This window comes from Rhineura floridana, chromosome 1 (assembly GCF_030035675.1).
Source record: "Rhineura floridana isolate rRhiFlo1 chromosome 1, rRhiFlo1.hap2, whole genome shotgun sequence".
NCBI classification, from domain to species: Eukaryota; Metazoa; Chordata; class Lepidosauria; order Squamata; family Rhineuridae; genus Rhineura; species Rhineura floridana.
The window spans coordinates 211457922-211484678 of NC_084480.1; the positions used below are offsets into that span (position 1 = coordinate 211457922).

General features: G+C 42.5%; 1 protein-coding gene across 7 annotated transcripts in view; it reads right to left on the minus strand.

The window, feature by feature from the left end:
* Positions 1-26757, minus strand: part of LOC133367599 (uncharacterized) — a 360491-nt gene that overhangs the window by 277305 nt on the left and 56429 nt on the right. For 3 of the 7 annotated variants that reach the window (XM_061591699.1, XM_061591706.1, XM_061591713.1), the window contains exon 2: positions 7666-7730. The exons of 1 other annotated variant lie outside the window; for it this stretch is intronic. In XM_061591699.1, coding sequence (XP_061447683.1) covers positions 7666-7677 — 12 coding nt within the window. In that variant the 5' untranslated portion in view covers positions 7678-7730. Of the gene's footprint in view, positions 1-7665; positions 7954-26757 lie in introns of those variants that run through there. 3 more of the 7 variants (XM_061591732.1, XM_061591739.1, XM_061591718.1) reach the window with 2 other exon arrangements.

Genomic DNA, 26757 nt, shown 5'->3' on the forward strand with positions numbered 1-26757 from the left:
TTGGCTGGAGGTTCTAGTCAGTGCAGTGGCGTCACTAGGGTTGGTGTCACCCAGTGCGGTAACTCATGGTGTCACCCCCACGTCTGTCCATCTCACAGGCCTCTGGCCACCTTGCTTTCCTGGGGGGGGCAAGAGGGAAGCTGTCCTCTCCCACCCCGGCGGGGAGGGCTTGGGGTGGCCCCTGAACCAGGCTTCTTCCTCGAAGACTTCGGTCTGGGGGGAGGGGGCTGCACCCTCTCAATTCAGGCCTTTCCTTGCAGGAGGCAACCAGACTGGGCCTGGCCTCGATGGGGCGGCCGGGAAGAGCCCTTGAGGTCTCCGGGTGCTTGCCGGGGGCGGGCGACTGGCGGGCCTCCATCCTGCCTGCCCGGGCCACGCGACCACATGGTGGCCGGGCCTCGCCCGGAGCTGAGCAGCCAATGGGCACCGCGCCTGACATGATGTCAGAGCGGCGCTAGAAAAGGTGCGGAGCCTTGAGCTGGGCTGCCACTACAGTGGCTCCTGCCCAGATCATGGCTCCTCCCCCTCCTTCTCCTCCCGGTTGCCCGGCCCTCCCCTCCTCCAGCTCTCTCGCTCACTGGCTCACGCTCACGCCCCCGTTCCTCAGTCCCCAGAGCAGCAGCTGCCACTGCGCCTGCCACCTGGAGAGGAGCACTCTCAGGCCAGCCCTGCCATGCACCCGGCCCATCCAGCTGGCCCGTCGGCACCCTGCCCTGCGACGGAGCGGCTCTTGGTGTCACCCCCCCTCATGGTGTCACCCGGGTGCGGTGCGCAACCCCCGCACCCACGTAGTGATACCACTGAGTCAGTGAAGAGTTGGGAGTTAACTGTTAGTTGGAAGAATCAGTGGGACAGCTGAGAGAGGGAGGTGTGGTGTATAGACCGTAGAAAACTGAAGTGAGAGTGGATAACTGAATATTAAGCTGACGAGGTGCGCCTGGCACCAACACTGTTATCTTTTCGGCATCAGGTCAAGACTTTCCTCGTCTCCCAGGCATTTTAGCATGTGTTTTAAATTGTTTTAAATTTTTAAATTGTTTTAAATTGTTTTTAAAAGATGTGTTTTTAAATTTGTATATTTGTTTTGATGTTTTTAGTTACTGCAAACCGCCCAGAGAGCTTTGGCTATGGGGCGGTATATAAGTACAATCAATCAATCAATCAATTTATGTTTAAGCTACCTCCTATTAAGCTATACACTATCTGAACAGGGACGGCCTAATGTCTATTGTCTATGCTCTGGTAACCTATAGGTTTTATTACTTCAGTGCATTATTTGTGGGACTGCCTGGGGTTCAGAAACTGCAGCTGGTGCAGAATTTAGTGGTCAGGTTGCTGACTGGGGCAAGACAGTCCGAGCACCAATCCTGGGACGACTGCATTGGCTACCAATTACTTTCCAAGCGCAATTCACATTGCTGGTTTTAACCTATGAAGCCTTAAGTGGCTCAGGACCCCAAAACTTCAAGGACCACCTCTCCCCCTTTTGAACCAACCTGAACCCTGCATTTGTAATCTGAGGCCCTTCTCAATGTACCCCCTCGAGGAAGGTGCAGAGCGTGGCACAAGAACAGGCATTCTCGGGGTGGCTCCCAGTTTATGAAATGCTCTCCCCAGTTTTAAGGTACCAGGCAAAAACATTCATATCCACCCATGCCTTTGGCCTTAATTTTCTGCTTATCTTTTAGTAGGGTGGGGTAGGATTGAGTTGGATTTGATCTTTTACATAAATTATTGGTGCGCTTTAGGTTATTTTGCTTGTTTTTATACTTGTTTTTAATGTTTGTTTTTGTGAGTCACTTTAAGTTCACTCTTTCTGAAAAAAGTGACTAATAAATATCATAAATAAATAAACAAGCAATATTTATCCTAAGTGAGTTAACAATACTTTGCTGGCGAAGATGAGAAGAATGGCGCTGGTGGCTGTGTTAGGGTAGGAGCCTGCCCTGTGTTACAGTCTTACCAGAAGGTTATAAAGCAGGTTTTTAAAATCAGCTAAACTGCCCAACCAGCCAGAGGTACAACCAGAGGAGCTTTGGAGTCAGAGGCAGAGTGTACCCAATAGCTGGACCAGGTTGTGAGTGAATTTGGCTGGAGTGGAGATTTAGGAGATTTGGCCTGAGGCTAGTGCCTGCAATAGTATCCCTTATGCCTAGAAATTGTCATCAAGCACATTTAACCCCAATGTAAGTATCAGTATTATGTTATATACAAAATATCTCTTTAATAAACAATCTTAGTTAACAGATGATTCTGATCTCAGTGCTGGCATCAATCTCATGCTTAACACACACACACCCCTGCATTTTGCCACCTATGAATATTATGGAGAATCTTGGAAAGACATTTTTGCTCAGCCATAATTAACAGTAAACTTGAGCCTGCTCAGAGGAAGGGGCTATACCTTAGGCCAGTGCATCCCAAACATTTCCCCCATGGCCCGCTTAAAAATTGCTAAGGATCTTGGCAGACCACTTAATGATTTTTCTGCCTATTGCAGCAATTGTAACGTTGCTGTGCTAGATGCTGTTTGATTTTTACTTGTATTTTATTTCTTCTTTTATTTTTTATATATTGTATTTATTGTATTACAATTTGTATTCTATGGAATTCAAACTGTAATACAATAAAATACAATATAAGAAATAAAAAATACAATTAAAATCAATATGAATAGTTAATGCAGTGGATGTGCAGTCTCCTGTTTTCAACCACAAATCCACAGGCATGCTGCGGACCACTTGAATGAAGCTCATGGACCACAGCTAGGGAACCCCTTCCTTAAGCCACTTAATGGTTTTAGGTTTCTTTAAGTGGGGAGGGTTGGCTTTTTTGTAGTTTGGATCATTGACTGAGTAACCTGAACCTATCTGTTTCATGTGGAGCACTTTGTTTTCTCCTACTCTTTGCTTGTACAACATACATATGATGTGGTTGCATACATGCTATATGTTTTAAGCACATGACTTCCCCCGATGTTTCACGGGAACTGTAGCTTGTTAAGGGTGTTGGGAATTGTATCTCTAAGAGGGGTAAGCTACAGTTCCCAGGATTCTTTGGGGGAAGTCATGTGCTTTAAATGCGTGGTTCATACATAGCCTAAGCCTTTTACATGGGGGGGGGGGAGATGATGGCAGTATAAGCAGAGTGTTTTGGTATGGTGACGCTCTGGTCCCTTCTAGCAATTTGATTCAACTATTTTAAAAATTAGTCTTATCCTAAAAAAACTAAAAAAAAACCTGAGGTCACTGCAGAGAGGATGTTGACTCAATGACCCATTTCCCTGGGTCTTATAGAGCTCTCACAATTGTACAATGGTATCCTTTTCAAATCTTTTTTTAAAAATGCAATGCTATCTCTGATGGTGGTTTTTATTTTCTCCCCCTTAAATTAACAGTGCATATTTTAAAGGGGACACTATGACATCTTTCCCACTCACTGTGTTAAATCCACATAGCTGAATGTGATGACTTAAAAACTGCTTTTTTAAATTACAGATATGTCCTTTCAAAGGATGAACCTATCTCTGTATAGTTTAAATAACAAACAAAACAACTAAATGTCTTTTCTGTTGGGGATCTAATGTCACTGAAATGAATGGAATGCTTTTGTTAACCGATTTTAGAACAAGGCAATAATGTCTATGTGCGAACAGCTACTATTGCAACAGCAGCAAGCAATAACAAAAAACCTCATTTATAACCAGTGACAACTAAAACCTATGAAGTTTTTAAGAGAATATGATTGTTGTCAGAAGGAATTGGGTACAACAAACCCATGTTCAGTTCTAGTTCCACTCAAAGCCATAGCTCAGGGGTTCTGCAAAAGCTGCTGCGAGGCTGGTGGGCACAGACCAGCAAGAAAGTGAACTTTGCATACTGTACGGATCATCTCTCAGTTCACGGCAGTCAGATTGAATCTGTGATCAACCAATTGTGCTTCATGAAACCGTCAGCCCACATTTGTGTCTTGCTGTTTTCTCCTGTACCTCTGTAAACAAGCTGTGCTCTGAGCTGTCTCTCTACCCTTACTGTATCTGCTTGGTGAAGATCGTACAGACAGACCTCATCAGCAGGCTTAGAGTTAAAGTTAAAGTTACCACTTCCAGACAGCAGTCCCTATGCAGGCTGGAAGTCAAAAAGAAGAGTGCCTTTGGAATGACAGAGTTTTAGTTCCTTTTAGGAAATGCATACCTTAGATTTAGACACAGGCTGGCAAGCTACGTCTCTTTCATGAAATTAAATTAGGTGTTCTTAAAATGAACAACTGTGTGAAACATCAGCAAACTAGGTCAGCAGATTCATCCATGGACACCCCACCCACTTTCCTCGCCTTTGGGATCTTGTCTGAATACAGCCCAAGCTCTCAGCGGCTTTTGACACTGTTGATCATGGTATCCTGTTAGATCGCCTAGAGAGCTTGGGCATTGGAGGCAACGCTTTGTGTTGGTTCCGCTCCTTCCTCTCTGGGAGGTGCCAGAGAGTGGCGCTGGGAGACGACGTTTCTGAGCCTTGGCCTCTCACTTGTGGAGTGCTGCAGGGCTCCATCCTCTCCCTGATGCTATTCAATATCTATATGAAGCCGCTGGGAGACATCATTAGACGAGCCGGTCTGCAATACCATCAATATGCAGACGATATGCAGATCTACCTCTCATTTAAATCCTCCCCGCTGGCAGCATTAGAATTGTTATCCAAGTGTCTGGAGTCGGTGGGGGAATGGATGGGTAGGAATAAGCTTAGGCTGAATCTGGATAAAACTGAGGTGTTGTTGGTGGGTGATAAGGCTAAGCTAGGGGTTACTAATTTGGAGCTAAACCGGGTACATCTGTCCCTGAGCGACCAAGTCCGGAGTTTGGGGGTCATCCTTGACTCCCAATTAACTATGGAGGCACAGGTGGCAGCCATTAGTCGGACTGCGCTTTATCATCTTCACCTCATATGAAGGATTCGCCCTTACCTCCTGAGCCGTTTGCTCCCATCGGTGGTGTATGCCCTGGTTCTGTCTCGTTTGGACTACTATAATGCTCTGTATGTGGGTCTTCCATTGAGGACTGTCCGTAAGCTGCAGCTAGTGCAGAATGCGGCGGCTCGTCTGATTAAAGGCAGCCGCCGCTGAGATCATATTACTCCAGTCCTCAGGGAGCTACACTGGTTGCCGGTGGTTGCTCAGGCCAAATTCAAGGTCCTGACTTTAACCTTCAAGTCCTTATTTGAAGCTGGCCCTCTCTATTTAAAGGAACGCCTCCACTCTCACCAGGGGCGCTGTCGAAAAAGATTGTCTATGAACAGTTCACTCCTTGTTCCCCCAACAAAAGCAGCTAGACTGGAGAGAACTAGGTCAAGAGTCTTTCCTGTAGTGGCTCCTTCGCTATGGAATGCCTTACCAACTGACCTCTGCCAGGCACCCTCCTTGCTGTGCTTTCAATGGGCCTTGAAGACTTGGCTGTTTATCCAGGCTGGGGAGGGGACTTAGGTCATTAGTCTGCAGTTCTAGGGGTAGTTTTAATCTTTTGCTTATGTTTTTATGGATTGTATTTGTATGTTATTGTACATCACCTAGAGTGGCAGGATAATCCCTACCAGATGGACAACTAACAAATTTAATAAATAATAAATAATAATAAAAAGAGTTGCGGTAGCTGGAAAATATATTGTCAATCTGGTAGGATTCCAAAAACCTAATAATGCCTGAAATGCTATAAGGAGTGTAATGATAGTAAACAAGAACAGGAATGTTGGCTTCTGTTTTCATTCACTTCAGCAAGAGCATTAGCCTTTAAACATAAAACACAGCCCTGTTTTCAGAACTCACCCTTCCCAGATAAATGTGGATGGAATCTTACCACTGTATACACATACATATCACTTCTGCAAGCCAGACCAATAGTATTATTTGGTACATCTGTGGCATTTAATTGCAATTTGCTACTTTAACCTTATTAAGACTTTCCTTTATGCAGGCAGAACTGGAACCTCCCGCCAGCCTGCCAATCCCTGTCTTATTACTCCATCTATTTAAGGAATAACAGCCAGAGTGAATCGGCTTGCAATTTGCCCCTGTCGTCTTTAAGAAGCGCAAACTATTTACTGCTAATGAGAATGACACTTGGTAGGGTCAAATGTAGTTTTGTTGTTTTCCTTTTTGGTAGCTGACCTGCTAGAACTATCACAAGTGAAAACTAAAAGGCAGTATCAGCTCTTTTTAAAAATATGTTTCTATGACAAAAGAACTAAGCCCAAAACCTAAATAAATATTGGTGGTCCTATATGTGGAATACAAAGGACACAAGTAGTATAATATGTATATGTCTAGTTTACTTGATCTATAAATTCCTGCATACAGTGAAGTGTTAAAGAATAACACTTCATCATAAAGTTACACGTCCAAATTGCTTCCCCATATAAACCTATTTCAAGCTAAAATTTTCATCTTACACACTTATTCTGGATAGCTTTAATGTAGGCAATATTACCTTGCTAGGGTATGTACATGCACCAACACACAAATACAAATTGTCAGACTCAAAGAAGAAGATTCAAAGTAATAAAACTGTGTTTCTGACACTGTATTTTAAGGAAAATGGCATTAAAAAACTTTTAAAGAAACAATAATGGATAGTATTAAACTAAGCCCAACTCAGAGTAGACCCTTTGAAATTAATGAACCTTAGTCATGTCTATTAACTTCAATGGGACTACTCTGAGTAGGACTAGCATTGAATACCACCCCATAAATTAACATATTCACTCTAAAAAAAACACTTTTTGTTGCACAAAATATGCAGACAACTGAATATATAATTCTATTGTATTGTTATTCTTATCCTGAAAGTTCTTTAACATTATTGACTTTTTTCTTTTTTAAAAAAAGTCACTCCTGTAAAAGAACAATGGAGTAACTGATAGGAATGTAAAAAGTGTAATTTAAAATAAGATACTATCACCATATTCTGATTCAACAAACTGCTCATTTGTATTTCCTTTTAAAACAATAAGCAACATGACAATGGGTTAAATTAAGTTGAGACTGTCACAAATGTGGGCCTCGGTAGTAATTAATGTACTTTAATATGGTTGTTGGCACACATCTCACATGACAGATAATGTTCCAACATGTCACTGATAGGACCTTTCAGCACAGCTTTAGGAGATCTACCAGGCACTGCCGAGGTTGGTTAGGTCAAAGGGTTGAACCATGTGTAATTCAGAACAGAGGAGGTCCCACGGTCACTCCACAAAAACAATTACACTACTTATTTCACTCTGTCCCTTGCCCTAAATTCACAAGCCTCACAGTTTCAGCGCAGTCAATCTCGTTCTGCCCCTGGGCTACAAAACCACATGAAAATATGTGGTACTGTGTTTATAAATCTAATCAAAAATAGAAACAGTAGACAGGCACAATGAGGTTCTACTATAGATCCCTGGGAATACTCTAAATTCTTGAAGGCACTTTTGTTTAACTTCTATGGGCCCCCCTCTCTCTATTACTACTACATTGTCTACAACTCTCGTTAATCATCCCCTTCACTTGTCAGTAACAGAAAAGGGAAACTGCCTGCCTGCCTGCTTCCTCTCTGTCACTTTTATGAATAATATTATGAAGCAAATTTTTTATGGAGCAACACTATCTTAAATATCCCCCCAAAATGAGATCACTTACTTCCTTATCCATGGTTTTCCTCCTGTTCAGAGATGCACAAACAGAAACAAAGAAACGCTTTCTGCCTACGACAGTAAACAAAACAAAAAGGCCTAGATAAATAAATGATCATCCAGCTTGCACACATTTGACCTCATCCTAATTTACGTTAAGCAGTTCTGTTTGCAGAAAATACTTTGGAAAGATATTGCCAAAGGCAGCAGCAATACCAGGGAGGGTGGGTGCCTTTCTTCCATGCAGTCCTAATAAAACTGTAGCTGAGACAGTGTCATTTTGTCTTTCGGGGGCACAGTCTCATCAGAAGAGAAATAGTTAAGCAAAAGTGAAAGTTGGCACTATAAGGAATACCAAAGAATATGTGGCAACACTGACAGGCACAGAAAGTCACATCCAAATACATTACCACTGCAAGCTGAATTTTCAGCATATGCTAGGTTCGCACTGCATGATCTAGAAGCATGCAGACCAAGGTCCAAAGTACTGCACAGCTAGTTCCGCACATCCAAGCAGGCTTTCAGGCTTGTGTTCCTTGAACAGCTATCCCTTATCGTGCCACAAAGCAAACCACTTGAAGGAATGCATTTATTATGGTCACAAACGAATACAATTTGATAACAGAAGAAAATACAGTGAAACTAAGGGGATATTTTTATGATTGGGTTTTCAACAGATAGTAGGAGGGAGTCAAAAATCCCTCAGAATATGCCCAAGCCTTGGTTGAGCCAAAGTAGCAATTTGGATTCTTGTGATACAATCCTGGCCATAGTTTATGCCTGCTCATTGTGCCTGCTTAGTTAAGACTCAAAATAGCCCAAATTGGGCTGCCTTGGCTTTCAAATCCTCATTGCCCACATTAAGCACTGTAGGTCATTTTGTAATCTTCTCCTAGTAGGGGATAAATTTCATTGACTGTCAAGTGTTTTGGCCTCGAAATATCTCAAGTCAACTTTTAGGCTTGAGAAGGGTCTGTCCACTTCATTTCACTCTGTTCCTCATTTTTCCAACAGTAAATTCAATTCTCCACATTTCTGCAGCATTTTTTTTTAAATCCTCATGAAAATTCTTTAGTATTTTCTCCTAACGAACACATTTTTGTATGCCTTTTAACTATCATACACCTTTTAGAAAGCAATTTCTAATATAAAACATTTTTATGTTATTTTCACTAATATATTCATTTTAAGGCACACTTTTTCCTGATATATGCATTTTTGTAAACATTGCTTGGTCGGAGAACTGCATTGCAAAATTCGGAAAAGTGCAGATTTTGAAGAATGGCTGTGTTTTGGTTCTCATATGGTTTCAGAAAGTACAAATTTAATTGATTTGGCTTTAGACATGAACTGAATCAAATTTCTTCCCCATTCTTAGAGAAGCAGTTCTGCCTTGCATGTGAGGCAGCAAGTTACCCCAAAGGCCTGGAATGTATGGATGTAATGTATCCTTTCAACCAAACCACACACTGCAAAAAACAAACTTTTAAAAATATTTAAATTGGTCACTTTTATTTTGAGTGGGAATCAACTTTGGGATCCCAATCCACAACATTCTCCTGATCCAGATCAGGGCCTCCAACCAGTTTCCTACTGAAAATACACACACACACACACACACACACACAATGTGGTTTATAGTAAAATGCTCAGTGACTTTGCTGACTTCAAAATTAAACTCACCAACACCTATTAATGCCACTGCTGTACATACTGTAGCTGTGAAATGGCATTTAAAGCATTATTATCAGATTTGTGCTCTTTTATTTTTATGTATTATTTTATTTTTATAGTTTCAGTGGAATAAAAGAGCATACAATTATGAGAATATACTAGGGTTGGCAGGTCAGAAGCAACCCAAACCCTAAGATTTCAGGGGCGGCCCCTTGTGATGTCATGGGGTGGGGCCCAGTGATGTCATTAAGCATGATGTGTTAAGCATCAACCATAGTCGCTTGGAGCATACCACTCAAACAAAAAAAAAATTCTGACTGGAATTAAGATAGAAATCTTAGCAAAATGAGGGTGTTACTAGGTCCAGCTGAAGGGATGGGACCACTCCTTCTTACCTGTTCAGAGAGAGCCTGGGTAGTGTACTTGGTTTTGGCAAGAAGGATTAAAGTGCCCTCATGCCAGACCAGTCACCAGAAGGCCATTGGTGGAAGAAGCGAGCCTAGTGTTGTGGAGAAGTTAGATGGGAGTGCTCAGGAATAAAGATGGATGTCCCTGAAGGCTGCAATTCTAAACACACTTACTAAGGGACTAAGCCCCACAGATCTCAATAAGACTTACTTCTGAGCAGATATAATTTGGCTTGACTAGGGATCCTCTGCAAAGATATCCATATCAAAGCAGGGTTGGCAACCCCCTGCCTGGAATGCCCTGCCCCTGTCTTTTAACGTGGCTGCTGCAAACATCTTTACAGACTTGACCTTTCACTACAGAGAGAGGTTTGAGAAACGAGTAAGAGTTAAGAAGATTTCCTGCCTACCATGTGGGCTGCTGTGAACTCACTTTGACAGCCAACCCAAGTCCAGTGAGTAATAATTGACAGAGAAAAAACACACAAGGTTTGGTCTACCTTCACAGGCAGAAGCTTGGGAACAACAGCAATTTGAAGCCACACTTCCCAGTATGTGAATGCTGTTTTACCACTATTGGGCATGAAACAAACTATAATGCAAACAACAAGGCGCATCATCAGTGGGTTAAAGAGCTGAGCACATGGAACCACTGTTGTTGCTTCTATGGATGCAAGGGAGTGAGGCCAGAGGTAAATGAAATGTAAATAGAAAAAGAAAAGACAGTGGTGATTTACTAGATGCAATACCATACCAACCACAACAAGATTCCTATGAATAAGGCAGAAAACTCAGCATTCCACAGCCAGTCAGGGTTCCTAACCAAAACCCAAAACTAAAAAAACCTGGTAGCCAAGTCACAGAAATCCCCATGCAACACATCCTGACTCAGGGGCTTCAGTTAGTGCAAAATGCTGTGGCACGATTGCTGACATGAGTGAGATCCTGCCAGCACATAATGTCTCTGCTCAGAAATCTGCACTGGTTATTGATTTGCTACCAGACCAAGTTCAAGGTGTGCTTTCCATGTTATGGAAAACATGTTAAGTTATGGGGGACACATTGTACTTGTTCTGCTCTTGTAAGAAATCGATCCTTTAGCATGGCACCACCTATACTTTGGAACTCCCTGCCTATTGACATTAGGCAGGCACCTTCATTGTACTCTTTTTGACACCTGCTAAAAACATTTTTTGTTTGGGCAAGCCTACCCAGGCATGTAGAAGCTTTTGTGCTTTTTATCTGTTTTTAGCTCATTGTTGGTTTTATTATTTTGAGTGTTTTTGAATACCTGTTTTTAACTGTTTTTGCCAATATTTTTATAGTTTTAATTCCTTCTGTAAACCACTTCGAGGTTTTTTACAATAAGGTGGTTTTACAGCACAATCCTAACCATGCCTACTCAAAAGTAAGTCCTACTGAATTCAATGGAGTTTACTGTGGGATTAGCATTGCAGCTTTACTCCCAGAAAAGTGGGTATAAGAGTAAAGCTTCATATTGGGAAGGTTTTCAAAACAGGCTATGAATTAGACAAATAAACTACCCTCTTCAACAGCCCAGGAAAATTTAAACTTGTTTGACTCCTTATAATTAGAAAAGAATAACACAGAGTAATGGCATCATGAGCTGCAGCATGTACACTTTTTCAAATTTCTGTCCAAAAATTATTTGAAAGATAAAATGTTTAATATGCTACTTTTGCAAGTAATTAAAATCTTCCTTCCTTCTACTCTCCCCTCCCCTCCCCTCCCCCATGGTCAGTTTTACCTATCCTAGCCATGACTGCATAGAAGTAAATCCCATTGAACTCAATAAGCATGCAAATTATCAGACCTGCCTTTCTCCTCCTTCCCCCTCCTCTCCCTTTCTCCTCTCTTCTTCCTCTCCTCCCCCTCTTCCTTCTTCCTCCTCCCCTGTCCAGCCCTCCCTCCACATGGTCAGTTTTACCTATTCAAATTATCATTGCATGGGAATAAATCCCACTGAACTCAATAAACATGAAAATGATCAAACCCACCCTTCTCCTTCCCCTCCTGCCTGCTCCCCCCATCCCCTGTGGTCAGTTTCACCTATCCTAAGCATGATTGCAGGGGAGTAAATCCCACTGAACTCAATAAGTGTTGAGCCCCAACTCCCCCAGGAGAAGCAGAGAGAGGAGTCGGTCAAGCCCCAGCCTCCCCAGATAGATCAGGGAGAGGAGGCAGAGGTAGATGAGGTTTTCCCCACCAGTCACCTTAGCCGAGTTGATCCAGTTGTGCTTGCAGATAGGGTTGTCGGTTGGAGCTCACAGCAGAGCCATTTCATTCCGAGTCACCAATACCTCTCCCCCGCATCCATCATCCGCCTACCATGGGAACCTCGACCTCGTCAGGGGAGGAGCCCATGCAAATTGGCAGGGCCTGACCACACTTGTCAGAGAAGAAGAAGGAGAAGAGCAGGAGGGAGGGGCTATGCCTATAATGTGGAAAAGGGAGTACCTGGCCCTAGGATGCCCTTCCAAAACTGAGAAGATCCCGGTGCCGGAAAACTCCAAATCCCAGCTCTCATAGAGGCCCAAGAGTTGAGAGCCAAGTCAATGAAGCAGCCTCATAAACAACCACTTTCATCACAAGCTGCCCTGCTCATGCTGGTCTGATTGACTCTGCCTACAGGACAGAGTTTCCAATTCAAGGCCATGATTGACAGCGGGGCATCATCACGTTCCATGAACTGTATTTTTGCCCGTGAGCATGGCATTCCCATTCACACACTTGAGCAATCCTTGTCCATCAAGACCATTGATGGGCATCCCCTAAAGTCAGGAATTGTGACCAGAGCGACCGAGATGCTTGGGATGGAGATCTCAGGGCATGTGGAGAAACTGTCATTCTATGTGGCTTCTCTGCCTCGCTTCCCAGTGGTGTTAGGGATGCCTTGGCTGGTCCAACACAATCCAACCATTTTCTGGGATGAGGCGGCGGTGGCGTTTGCCTCAAGATATTGCCAACAACACTACCAGCCTAGGAAAAAACCTGACCCTCAGATAGTGGCTGGAGTGACAGTGCAGGAGGAAGCTCCTCTACCCGAGAAATATGTGGAATACCGGGATGTGTTTGACAAAAAAGAAGCCGACCAACTGCCCCCCCCCACAGGCCATATGACTGCACCATAAACCTAATGCCAGGAGCGCCCATTCCATCCGGGCGCATCTATTCCCTGTCAGAGCCAGAGTGGTGGCACTGAGAGAGTTTATAGACATGAACCTGAAGAGAGGCTTCATTCGACCCTCTCAGTTGCCGGCCAGGGCACCTCTGCTGTTTGTTAAGAAGAAAAATGGAGAGTTACACCCATGTAATGATTACAGGGCGCTGAATCAGATCACCAACCCCAACAGCTACCCCTTGCCACTCATCATGGAAATGTTGGAGTGATTGCGGTCCACCAAGATCTATACCAAGCTCGAATTGAGAGGGGCTTACAATCTGGTGCGAATAAAAGAGAGGGACGAGTGGAAGAAGACCGCCTTCAAGACCTGATATGGACAGTTCAAGTACTTGGTTATGTCTTTTGGTCTATTTAATGCTCCAGAGGTCTTCCAAAATTTCAGGAAAGACATCTTTCGGGACTATTTGGATCGATTCATGATTGTGCATTTGGATAATATTCTGATATATTCTGACTGCCCCGAGGAACATGAAGAACATGTGAAGGCTGTGTTGCAGCCTCTCTGGGAACATTGCCTCTATGCCAAGTTGGAGAAGTGCGGGTTTGACGTGACCATGTTGGACTTTTTTGGGTATCGCATCTCACCAGGTGGGGTGGAGATGTATCCAGGCAAGGTTCCCTGCGTTCTCATGTGGCAACCTCCTGGTACCAAAAAAAAGTTACAGCGCTTCCTGGGGTTTGCCAATTACTACCACCAGTTCATCACAAACTACTCTAAGAAGAAGGTGCCCCTCATAGACTGTCCAAAGGGGCCGGGCCCCTTTTGCTGGACAGAAGCCACGCAGTAAGCCTTTGAAGAGTTGAAGGGGCGGTTCGCCTTGGAACCCATTTTACAGCACACAGACTCTACACGCCCCTTTGTGGTTGAGATGGATGTGCGGACATAGCCATTGGAGTGGTGCTTTTACAACCAGCATATAAAGGGGGAGGTCTAAGACCCTGTGCGTACTTCTCACAGAAGTTGACCAGTTCAGAGCAAAACTACACCGTGTGGGAAAAGGAGTTGCTGGCCATCCGGGATGCCTTTGAAACTTGGTGGCATCACCTAGAAGGAGTGCAGCACAAGATTGAAGTGCACACCGACCATTGGAATTTGGAGTCTTCAGATCGCCCGCAAATTGAATTAGAGACACATGCGATGGGCACAGTTCTTCACTCGCTTCCACTTCAAAATTCGCTACATCCCGCAAGCACAGAACAAGTGAGCGGACGTGTTGTCCCACAAGCCAGAATACCTAGAGAGACGGATCCTGAAACTGCCACAACTAATCATACCTCCTGAAAAGATATTAGTGGGGGCATGCCAAGAGTCCTGGGTGACGGAGCTGCAAGCAGCACAAGAGCAGGATCCCTTTGCCAAAGAGAAGTGCTCTGAGTTAGCAACACAACCCACCGAGAGTAGTGAGGGCTTTGCACTGAAGGGAGGGATGCTGTACCATCAGGAAGCCATGTATGTGTCTCCCAGAGATGTGAGAGCCAAGGTGCTACACCAATGTCATGACTCCCCCACCGCAGGGCATTTTCGAGTCTACAAAACCTTACAAGCCATCACCAGGGTCTGGTGGCCTCAGATGAAATGAGACGTGGAGCATTACGTCCGATCCTGCCCCACCTGCGTTCAGGCCAAGCATGCCACTGGACAGCCTGCTGGGCTTCTCAAGCCCCTTCCAACCCCCCAAGGACCCTGGCAGATGGTCACCATGGACTTCGTCACTGATCTTCCTTCCTCGCAGGGGAAAACCACCGTGTTGGTAGTAGTAGATGCTTTTAAGAAAATGGTGCATTTCATCCTGTGCATGGGACTTCCAAACACTCAAGAGACGGCCCGTCTCTATGTGCAGCATCTGCACCGCTTGCACAGGCTCCTGGACAGTCTGGTCTCCAACTGAGGAATACAGTTCATGGCCTACTTCTGGTGGGTAATGTGGCAAATCCTGCAGAGTGAACTGAGACTTTCCTCGTCCCAACACCAGCAGACAGACGGACAGATGGAAAGAGTTAATGCCACGTTAGAACAATATCTGCGCTGTTATGTCAACTACCAGCAGGACAACTGGGTGTCTTTTCTACCCCTAGCAGAGTTAGCTTATAACAATGCTATACACTCCAACATGCAACAACCCCCTTCTTTTGCCACCCTTGAGCTTTTGCTGCCCCTCGAGCCAGCCCATACGTCCCACCGGCAGTGGAGTTCATACAAGAGCTGCAAGCTATGCAACATCTGTTGAAAGAGCAGCTGGATCAGACCAAGGAGGATTATAAGAGAGCTGCGGACCAGCATCAGCAGGAGGGCCCCTCCATCTGAGTGGGGGACAGAGTGTGGCTGTCTGCACCTTATTTGCCTACACAGGGATGTTGCCATAAGTTGGAGGATCAGAGGGTGGGACTCTTCAAAGTGGAGGCACAAATCAACCCAGTAGCTTTCCGCCTGAAAATGCCTCCCACCTTCAAGATACACCCTGTTTCATCGCTCCCTGCTGACATTGGAACATCCCCCCCACCCTCACAGAGCGCTAGTAGGGCCGTCACCCTGCCTCATGGTGAATGGGCAGGAGGAATATGAAGTGGATCAGGTACTTGACTCGCGGAAGCACCGGGGACAGCTTCAGTATCTAATTCACTGGAAGGGGTATGATTCATCAGAACGTTCTTGGGAAGCAGTAGAGGATGTTCATGTACCGGACTTGGTGAGAGAGTTCCATGAAGTCTACCCAAGCAAGCCCAAGCCCCGGCGGTGGAGGGAAATAATACATGGAGGGGGGGATGATGTTGAGCCCCAACTCCCCCAGGAGGAGCAGGGAGAGGAGTTGGTCAAGCCCCAGCCTCCCCAGATAGATCAGGGAGAGGAGCCATAGGTAGATGAGGTTTTCGAGGACATTGAGGGAGATGAAGTTGACAGCCCGCCAGTTCCCACAGACAGTCCTCCCAACAATGCAGCACTTGCTCCACCTACAAGTGCCCCAACAGAGCAGTTGGGGGACTACCTCACGTGCATGCCAACTCCACCCCCCCAGGACTCCCCGCCTGGCATTTCAAACACTTTCCCGCCAGTGGGTTCCCCATCCCCTGAAGTCAAGCTGGCACCTAGGGAGCCTGCCCTGTCAGATAAGAAGGTGGAGGCTAGCCCCCACTCACCCCACGCAATACGCCACAAGAAGCAGGTCGGTCAGAAGGTGAAACTTCGAAGGAGTCAGAGATTATGGACGAAGACCTTTCCTATTTAAGGCAGCGCCCCTGACTGGGGTGCTGAGTCAACTTACTCCACATGCTGCAGAGCATGCTTAGGTAGTCTAGTTAGGGATAGTAGTGAGTCAGCATAGAGAGGTCTATGAAGCTCACTGCTTTCAATGTAACTGTTACTCTAATAAAACAAGAATTAATTCCACTCTCGTCTCTGTCTCGTCTCTCGGACTCTGGGCAGGACAATAAGTATGCAAATGATCAATCCATTCTCAGCAAACTTGCACAGGATCCCATTTCTTACCTCCCAGATTAAAAAGCAGAGAAATTCATTAATAGGCAAAAAAGCTTGTGGTTAAAGAACGCTGACAGATATCGCTATCAAACTTTACAAAGCAGGAAAATTGGGCAGCTATAGTGAATGCACCAGGGGAGCAGGAGACCTGAGCTCCTCTCTGAGGTATTCTACTGCCCTACAAATTTGTCAAAATGCAAACACAATTTGGGTTCATCTTTTTCAGTCCAATCCACTTTCTTTGTAGCTTGGAAGAATTTGGTAACATGTGCCTCTGAGCATATGGTGAGTGGTGGCAACACCTGCAGTCAGCCCAAATAAGAGAAACATGACACATGCTGATCTTGTTTTAGCATGGAGGAAGCAACTATATTAAAACAGTTGATATTGTTCAGATATTGTTCAAGGCTTGTTTTATTGTTTTATATTATTATTTGTATTATTTTAAATTGTTTTTAGATTATTAAGTGCCTTTCACGGTTTTAAGGTTGTGCATAGTTTAATTGTATTTTAATTGTATGTTTTTCTATGTTTTTAACTACATGTGGTTCTGTTTGTAAGCTGCCCTGAGTTCCAGTTTGGAAAAAGGGCGGGGTAAAAATAAAGTTTCAATTCAGTTCAATTCAATGGTCACTTTAAATATGTTTGATTTACTTTGCAATTTTAGTAAAGTTTCCTATAGTAAATCATTTTCTTTTGCTTCTGTTTCTGTGAATATGTGAACTACAGCAACACTTCGCAACACTAAAAAAAAGCTCCAAAAACAATTGTGGAATAATGGCACTGACTGTTCTCCAATGGACATGAGGAGTGTCTCAGTTTGCACAAGATAAAACAGTAGGAGGTGAAATATATTCTAGCAAAATTCTAGGTGTGCTCTATGTTTTTAATTGACCATGCCCACCTTTCCTCAAGTGGGGTAGTTTAAGCACAGCAGGCTGAAAACATGCATCTTGAGCAGGCCAAGTTTGCTTTTTCCAACAGCTAGATTCATTGCTTAAGTAGCAACATATTGTAATCCTTCTGATTTTACATCAAACTGAAGTTTCAGATTCAACCCAAAATAGAAATAGAGCATAACCTCCAGTATGAAGCAATGACATGACATCAACCAATAGAGGCTTTGAAGTTAATAAAAATAAATTTGATACAGATTTCCAGGATGAATAATGAATGAAATATAATTTTCTATGTTCTCTGTAGAAACAGTAGTAACACAGAAAAGAAGCAAAGTAAGAACACCAACAAACATACAAAAATGTAATTCTCCATCTTTGGAGATGGCAAGTGTTGCCACCACTCACCATATGCTCAGAGGCATACGATACCAAATTCTTTCAAGCTACACAGGAAGTGGATTGGACTGTGAAAGACTGATTTCCCTGCTTTGTAAAGTTTGATAGAAATATCTGTTGGCTATACGTACATTCTTAAACCACAAAGTTTTTTGTCTATTAGTGAATATTATCCATCCCTAAGAGGAGCCGCTCACAAATTTCTCACTGAGACCTCCTTGATATAACCTAAGGAATTTCTGCTCATAGAGTAATATCAGACAAGACTGGAAATTCCCACAGGATTACTGTGAGTGGATAGTGAGAATACTGTCACTAAATACAAAACTAAGGAAAGATTTGGCTCTGTGCACCTTTCTGTCAATGCAGAAACACATTTTGCTAGCATTTTAAGACAAACTATCTGGGCTTTATCAAAGAGATTACAGGCTAGTTACAAAAGCACTATTCCATTCCTATATTTGACTAATGAACACATATATACATGCAAAAAAATAAAAGGATTCATCTGGTCCATTCTCTCTCTCTCTCTGTGTGTGTGTGTGTGTGTGTGTGTGTGTGTGTGTGTGTGTGTGTGTGCGCGCGCGCGCACTCACAAGGTCACGAGAAAAACTTTATCTCTTGTTAAAGGGAAGATGTTTGGGTGAAGATTCTTATTAAAGTATTGGCAGAAGATCAGTTAATGAATAGCAACCCTCTAAGCCTTGCTTTGGATGCTGTCATAAATACTAAGAACACGGCTTAAGTCCTCGCCACTGTCACTGTGGGAGGGATTCAATCACATATCAGCAAATTTAGATTTGCACAATTAAAGTGGATTAAAGCATTCTGGTGCTGTTGTGCCATAAAACCACTTTAAAAAATTGGACTTTTTGCAGTAAAGTGATGGGAAAATGTGCTAGAAAGTGTGCCATAACAATTGATGGATAACAAATCATATAGTCTCTGCCCAAGCATATCAGGACAAATGCTTAATAAAACAGCGAATATTGTATAACCTACTTGCAAATAAATCAGAATACTCCATCAACAGACTGTCTGGAGGTGCCCTTGCTATTTCAGAGTTGTGTTAGAAGATAAAATGCTACACTCCTAATGAGACCCAAGGCTGGGGAATGATGCACACAAATAAACAAAAATCCAGACAATCCAGATGTGCTAACCTCCGTATACCACTGCAAACCACTAGAATAGCTTTTTAATGCCTCTGTACAATAATTATAGTAAGTAATACTCAGAGTTGACCCAATTAACTCAGTTCATTTATATTAATGGGTCTATTCTGAGTATGGCAGTTGAATATCACAATAATAATAATAATAATAATAATAATAATAATAATAATAATAATAATTAGTACAGCACTTGTGTTTACATATATTTTATATAATTCTTACAATAGCCCTGTAAAGTAATCCAATATTATCCCAGATGGCAGGGAGGGAGGAGGACTCAGGCTGAGAACGGGGAGGGTTACATTTTGAGTTCGTGGCAGAGGGAAGATTTTAAACTGGAGAGTTCCTGAAACATAGTTCAGTATGTTAGCTACTGCCAATTTGTTAAATGGGAACATCTGAACTATGTGTAAGAGAACTCTTCCCCAACCTGGGTCTCTCAGAAGTTGTTAGACTATTACTCCTGTCATCCTGACTGCTGGCCATGCTGGCTAGGGATGATGGTGGTTCAAAATAACTGGAGGGCACCCAGGTTGGGGAAAGGCTGTGCTAGAGTAAAAACTGGACAAAATGGGTGAACTATGCAAAACATGGGTACAATTAACAAGTCTTACCTTGGCGCTCACCCCCCTTCTCAACTGTTGCAATTTTCTCCTCAGCATTTCAATAATAAATGCAATGTTCAGGAATCTAATTCATTGATTTGGATACAGTCTCAGTCATGGATTTCATACCTTGAATTAGCATTTTGGTACCACTGCAAATGGTACTAGCAAAGGAATTGAGAGTATTTTTATTTTAGTATGGCTTTATACCTGATTTATCTTATTTTTTCAATCTCTGCTTTTAATCTGCTTTTTATGTATATGTATATGTTGTTGTTTTATGTTTATGCAAAAAAGCCTGTTTGGCTATTGTGCAATAAACTAGAACTGCAACTTTTATTCTGCCAAACAAACAACAACAACTTCATCATCATCATCATCATCATCATCATTATTATTATTATTTCTGCACAGATCATTATTTTTATTTATTTATAAAAGATCATTCTCAATACAATTTAAGATAAGGAACCAACACTGAGAAATGGTGACTTGTCTAGGGCTATCAGTGATTCTGTTGCATATCTGGAACAAGAAGTCTAGCTCGCATCTAAGACTGGAAAACATCCTGGGTGTAATCCAGAACTAATAAAATTAATTGGAGAAAGGAGCTCTCTCTCTCTCTCTCTCTCTCTCTCTCTCTCTCTCTCTCTGTGTGTGTGTGTGTGTGTGTGTGTGTATGTTTTAATCTCACATGGATTTGCCATGCACATATGTGGTAATTAGAATGTTAACTGTTCACGTCTTGTTACATGATATTCATCTATTATCATATACATTAAATCATATTATTATTATTTTAAAAATAAAGCTCTTTAGAAAACAATGAAAAGATCCTGTCCAAATAAACTTGCAATCTAATATAATTATAGTAATGTAATTAAAGCCTGAGTTCTAAGCACAGTTGGAAGTTCTATTTGAAACCACAAATTTTACTATTTCCACCCAAATGTTTAGGGTGAGGGAATCAGTGTAGTATTTCTCACTAAGATCGCATTGCTGCTAGAAATGATATTTTTAAAAGAGTCTTTGTATGTGTGAGTTCTCAAATTCTGTGCAATGCATTGTTACTTTATTTCATAATGGCATTTGATCAAACAAATATGATGAATTTAAAAAAAAGAAATCTGGGTAGGAGAAGCTTAATTTTCTGTACTGGTCTCCTCTCTCCACATCTACCTGTAGGTAATAGATCAGTGAAGTCTGTCTGAAAGCAATGAGACAGAAATCATACCATATGAGCAGTCCCAGAAGGAATACCTCAAGTAGTTCATAGCATACTCCCCTTGCCTCTGGCATTGGCTCCTGGATTAGTGTCATATATGTGTCAGTATGAAACAACATAGACTATTTGTTTATACATTCTCATTACTCCCAGTTATTTCACTCTGTATCCAAGTTGACATTGACTGTGTATATCAATGCACGCATTGCAACAACTAGTTTGCATTGGGCTCCCACACACACTGAATGGCCAGGGAAGGGAAATGACTGGGGTCCTCTAGTTAGCACTGGAAGCTCATAAGTAAACTTGGTTTCTTAATGGCACTGTCCACATGCTGCTGTGGCAGCTTTTGCATGGTACTAATTAGATCCATAAAAGGCATCTGGCAATTTCATACACAGCTACTGTTAGCAAAAAAAAAAATCCACTTTACATTATAATGTTTAATTAATTGAGAAAGCCTGGATACATATAACTGAAACATATCATACTGCAATTATTTCCATCCATTCTCACTGGAAGGAAACATAAAGCATTACAGTCATGTGGGGCATAATTGAAATTAGCCAAGTGCCTCCTGTGGGTAGCAGTGATTTGCAGGATGTTCCTTTCTCCAGTATGATAAACAGCGACTGAAAACGGGGGGGGGGTCCTCTACTTGAATAAGAATTTAGAATTCCCACTGAAATCAGGAATATATATTGCTAATCCCTAAGCAAGTACTCAAGGGAATACTGATATCTAACTTTTTAGAGATGGGAGATACATTTGATTCAGTTCATATTTAAAGGCAAACCTACGTTACACACTTTCCTAAACAATACAAGAACCAGAACATGGCTGTCCTTCGAAATCTGCACTTCTCCAGATTTTGCAATGCAGTTCTCCAGCCAAGCATTGTGTGCAAAATGCATATACTAGGGTAGATGTGCATAAAAAAATCATATATTGGTGAAAATAACATACAAAAATCCATTATATTTGGAGAAATTGTTTTGCAATAAGTGTATATAAGGCAAACAAATACCTTTGGAGAAATTCACACTAAAATGCTGATGATTTTCACAAGGACTTTTTCTAAAAGAAATTGCAAACTGATGTGGAGGACCAAATTTAAGATTAGAAAAATAAGAAACAGAGAAACCGAAATTAACACATTTGCCCATCCCTATGCTTAGTACACCACAATAAAGATCTCTATTCTTCACGTTGTCAAATATTGAAACTTGACCTAGCATAGCACTAAATCAAAAGGTGGCCACCCTCTCAAACTTCCAGACGAACATTATATCTGTAGAAAAATGCCAACACTGTGCAATCACTGCTCTAAGCTATGCTATCTTGGGAACATTTTAATATCTTGGCATGTGGGTATACTGGCAGTGGTATGCATGCAAAAGGTCACAGGTTCAGTCCTTGGAATCTTCAGGTAGGGCAGGAAAAGACTCCACTCTGAAACCCTGGAGGGCATTTGCTAGTTGCTGTAGACCAGGAGTAGCCAACATGGTGCTCTTCAGATGTTGGTCTCCAGCTTCCATCAGCCTCAGCTAGCATAGGTAATAGTCAGGGATGATGGGAACTGTAGTCCAGCAACATCTGGAGAGTACCACGCTGGTATCCCTGCTGCAGATGCTAATGCAGATGGATTCAGTAAGGTACCTTGCTGTATTTCTCCCCAGCGTAGACAATTCAGTGCAGAACCTGGAGGAGCATATCAGACTCTGCTTTGAATTTGGCATCATAGCTCTGAAAGCAGCTGCAGTCTTACATTGGCCCTAGAGACTGTTGCACATTTTTAATGTAATTGCTGGGCAGTTTTATGTACCATGTTTGCAGCCTACATCGGTAGCTCCAATACTTGTTTATTTGATTAAATCCTACTCAGAATAGACCCACTGAAATTAATGACTATAAGTTAGTTATGTCTATTAACTTCAATGGGTTTACTCTGAATAGGACTAGCAGTGAATACCTACCTCTGGAGTGTTTCATCATAAATCAAGGCTTGTGAAGGTTTATTTGTATAAGGTTTGCACAGAGCTTGGAAGTAACTAGTTACAAGTAACGAATTACTTGTAATTTATTACTTTTTTGAGTAACAAGTGGGTAACTTCATTACATTTTGCTGGTAATAGAACGAGTAGTAACTTCATTACTTTTGAAGAGTAATTGTAATGTTTCCAGCATTACTTTTGCGCATTACTTGGGGGGGAGCAGGGGAAGTCTTCTGCTCCTCTGATTTGTGAATAAAAATCATGTGCTTCAAATTGGGCTTCTGTGCAGCGTTGTTCTTCCTTCATGCTCTATGGGTGCTTAGGAGGCGACGAGGGAGGAGGTGGAGAGCGAGACGGGGTGGAGAAAACAATTGTTTAAAAATTGACAGGAGTGGAAGGAGAAAAGAGCTGGAGGCAATATATATATACAAAAAGTATGTGTGTTGGGGTATCATCATTGCTGGGGGTGGGGTGAGGAGATGTGATTCTGTTATGCCATTCTGTTAACTTTATGGATAAAAAAAATATTATACTACCCTCTGTGTGTGTGTGCTTATTTTTAATGTTGTTTTAGGCTACTCAGATGTGCAGCAGCCAAGGCCAGCACCTTGTAGGCAATTTTTTTTAAAAAAAAGTAACGAAAATGTAATTGTAGCAATTACTTTTGAGTAAAAGTAAAGTAATCAGTTACTTTCAGAGCAATTGTAATTGTAACGGTAATTACTACTTTGGGGGGGCATGTAACTGTAACTGTAATTGATTACTTTTAAAAACTAATCTTCCAAGCTCTGGGTTTGCAGCATTAAATGTGTATATGCCCTCTGACTATGGCAATTATCTAGAACAGGGGTAGCCAATCCGGTGCCCTCCAGATGGTTTGGACTACAACTCTCATCATTACTGGCCATTAGCCATGCTGGCTGGAGCTGGTGAAAGCTATAGTCCAATATATCTGGAAGATACCACACTGGCTAACAGCCCTGATTTAAAATGTAGAAAAACAGCTCCTCCCTTGCAAGATGCTTGAATGTTCTAGTATGTTCAGCAGATGTACTGAGCATGAGCTGACATAGGGGTCAGTTTCAACATGAAGAACGTTGTGCCGGCTGCTTGTTCTTTTGGATTGTTAAACCTGAATGCAATATTTATTTACTTATTTATTTATTATGCAATTTATATGCTACTCTTCAGCACAAGATCTCAAAGTGGCTAGAACATCATAAAATAAAAACAAAATAGTAAACACACCATTATAGTAATAAATAAAACACAGGGGAGCAATAAAAACGTGGTAAAAGCCATCAAAATGAATCATAGAATCATAGAATAGTAGAGTTGGAAGGGGCCTATAAGGCCATCAAGTCCAACCCCCTGCTCAATGCAGGAATCCAAATCAAAGCATTCCCGACAGATGGCTGTCCAGCTGCCTCTTGAATGCCTCCAGTGTCAGAGAGCCCACTACCTCTCTAGGTAATTGATTCCATTGTTGTATGGCTCTAACAGTTAGGAAGTTTTTCCTCATGTCCAGTCGAAATCTGGCTTCCTGCAACTTGAGCCCAGTATTCCGTGTCCTGCACTCTGGGATGATTGAGAAGAGATCCTGGCCCTCCTCTGTGTGACAATGTTTCATGTACTTGAAGAGTGCTATCATATCTCCCCTCAGTCTTCTCTTCTCCAGGTTAAACATGCCCAGTTCTTTCAGTCTCTCCACAGAGGGCCTTGTTTCTAGTCCCCTGATCATCCTTGTTTCACTCCTCTGAACCTGTTCCAGTTTGTCTGCATCCTTCTTGAAGTGTGGAGACCAGAACTAGGCACAGTATTCAAGATGAGGCCTAACGAATGCTGAATAGAGGGCAACTAACACTTCATGCGATTTGGAAACTATACTTCTGTTAATGCAACCTAATATAGATTTTGCCTTTTTTGCAGCCACATCACACCGTTGACTTATATTCAGCTTGTGAACAACGCCAATTCCAAGATCCTTCTCACATGTAGTATGGCTGAGCCAAGTATCCCCCATCTTATAACTGTGCACTGGGGTTTTTTCCTGTAAGTGTAGAACTTTGCATTTATCCCTGTTGAATTTCATTCTGTTGTTTTCAGCCCAATGCTCCAGCCTATCAAGGTCCCTTTGAATTTTCTTTCTGTCTTTCACAGTATTAGCTATGCCCTCCAATTTTGTATCATCTGCAAATTTGATAAGCATGCTCTGTACCTCCTCATCCAAGTCATTAATAAAAATGTTGAAGAGCACTGGGCCCAGGACCGAGCCCTGTGGTACCCCACTCATTACTTCCACCCAGTTTGAGAAGGAACCATTGATAAGCACTCTTTGAGTACAATTCTGGAGCCAGCTGTGGATCCACCTGATAGTTGTTCCATCCAGCTCACATATAGCTAGCTTGCTAATCAGAATATCATGGGGCACTTTGTCAAAAGCTTTGCTGAAGTCGAGATATATTATGTCCACAGCATTCCCACAGTCTACCCGATCAAAAAACGAGATAAGATTAGTTTGGCAGGATTTGTTCTTCATAAATCTGTGTTGGCTCCTAGTAATCACTGCATTGTTTTCAAGGTGCTTACAGATTGACTGCTTTATAATCTGCTCCAGAGTTTTTGCAGGGATTGACGTTAGGCTGACCGGTCTGTAGTTTCCCAGTTCTTCCTTTCCGCCCTTTTTAAAGACAGGGACAACATTAGCTCTCCTCCAGTCATCCAGCACTTCACCAGTCCTCTACAATTTTGCAAAGATAATAGACAGCTGTTCTGAGAGTTCTTCAGCCAGTTCCTTCAATACTCTAGGATACAGTTTATCGGGCCCTGCCGATTTCAACTCGTTCAAAGTGCTTAGATATTTCTTGACCGTTTTTCTGTCAAGCTCAAGCTCCAATCTTGCCCCTTCTACTTCATGTTTCCCGGGAGGGTTATAGACCCTTTTTTGGGAGAAGACTGAGCCAAAGTAGGAACTGAGCACTTCTGCCTTTTCTTTGTCATGTGTTATCATTTTGCCATCCTCATTGAGTAGCTGTGCCACCATTTCCTTTCTCTGTCTTTTACTATGGACATACCGGAAGAAAGCGTTTTTGTTGCTTTTAGCATCCCTCGCTAACCTCAGCTCATTCTCAGCTGTAGCCTTCCTGACACCATCCCGGCAATTTCGTGATACCTGCCTGTACTCTTCCTTTGTGGCCTGGCCTTTCCACTTCCTCTATGTGTCCTTTTTTGTTTTCCCACTTTTTTCCGTGTTGGAATTGTTTGCCGTTGCACTTTTAGAATTTCCTTTTTTAGAAACTCCCACCCATCTTGGATTCCTTTTCTCATTAGGGTCTCTTGCCATGGAACCATACTTACAACAGTTCTGAGTTTATTGAAATCAGCTTTCCTGAAGTCCAGGGTGCGCGTATGGTTACTCTCAGCTTTTGCTTCTATTAAAATCATTAATTCAAGTATGGTGTGGTTACTTTCCCTCAGAGTTCCCATAACTGCCACTTCATCCACCAAATCATCTCTATTGGTTAGAATCAAGTCCAGGATAGCTGATCCTCTAGCTGCTTCCTCCACTTTCTGTAAGAGAACATTAACTCCAACACAAATCAGAAATTTCTTGGAGGGGCTGTGCTTGGCAGAATTTGTCTCCCGATAGATATAGGGATAATTGAAGTCCCCCATGGGACAATGGCAATTTGCTTTTCAAAAGTCACGTTCTCGTTTTCTCCTTGATTCGGTGGTCAGTAGTAGACTCCAAGCACCACATTGCTTTTATGAATGAAAGCATCTGATTACAGCCAGCTCTGGAAAGTCTGGGCAAATAAAAAAGGTCTTTGCCTGATACCAGAAAGACATCAAATTTGGAGCCAGGTGAGCCTCCCTGGGGATAGCATTCCATATGTAGGATGCCACAGCTGAGAAGGTCCTCTTTCCCATTACCACTTGCCTAAATGTAAAAGCTGGGGGAAATTGGATAAAGTCCACAGCTCTGCAAATGATTACTGTAAGAGTAAATCAGAAATATTTGCCCTACATAAGCCACATTTGTTT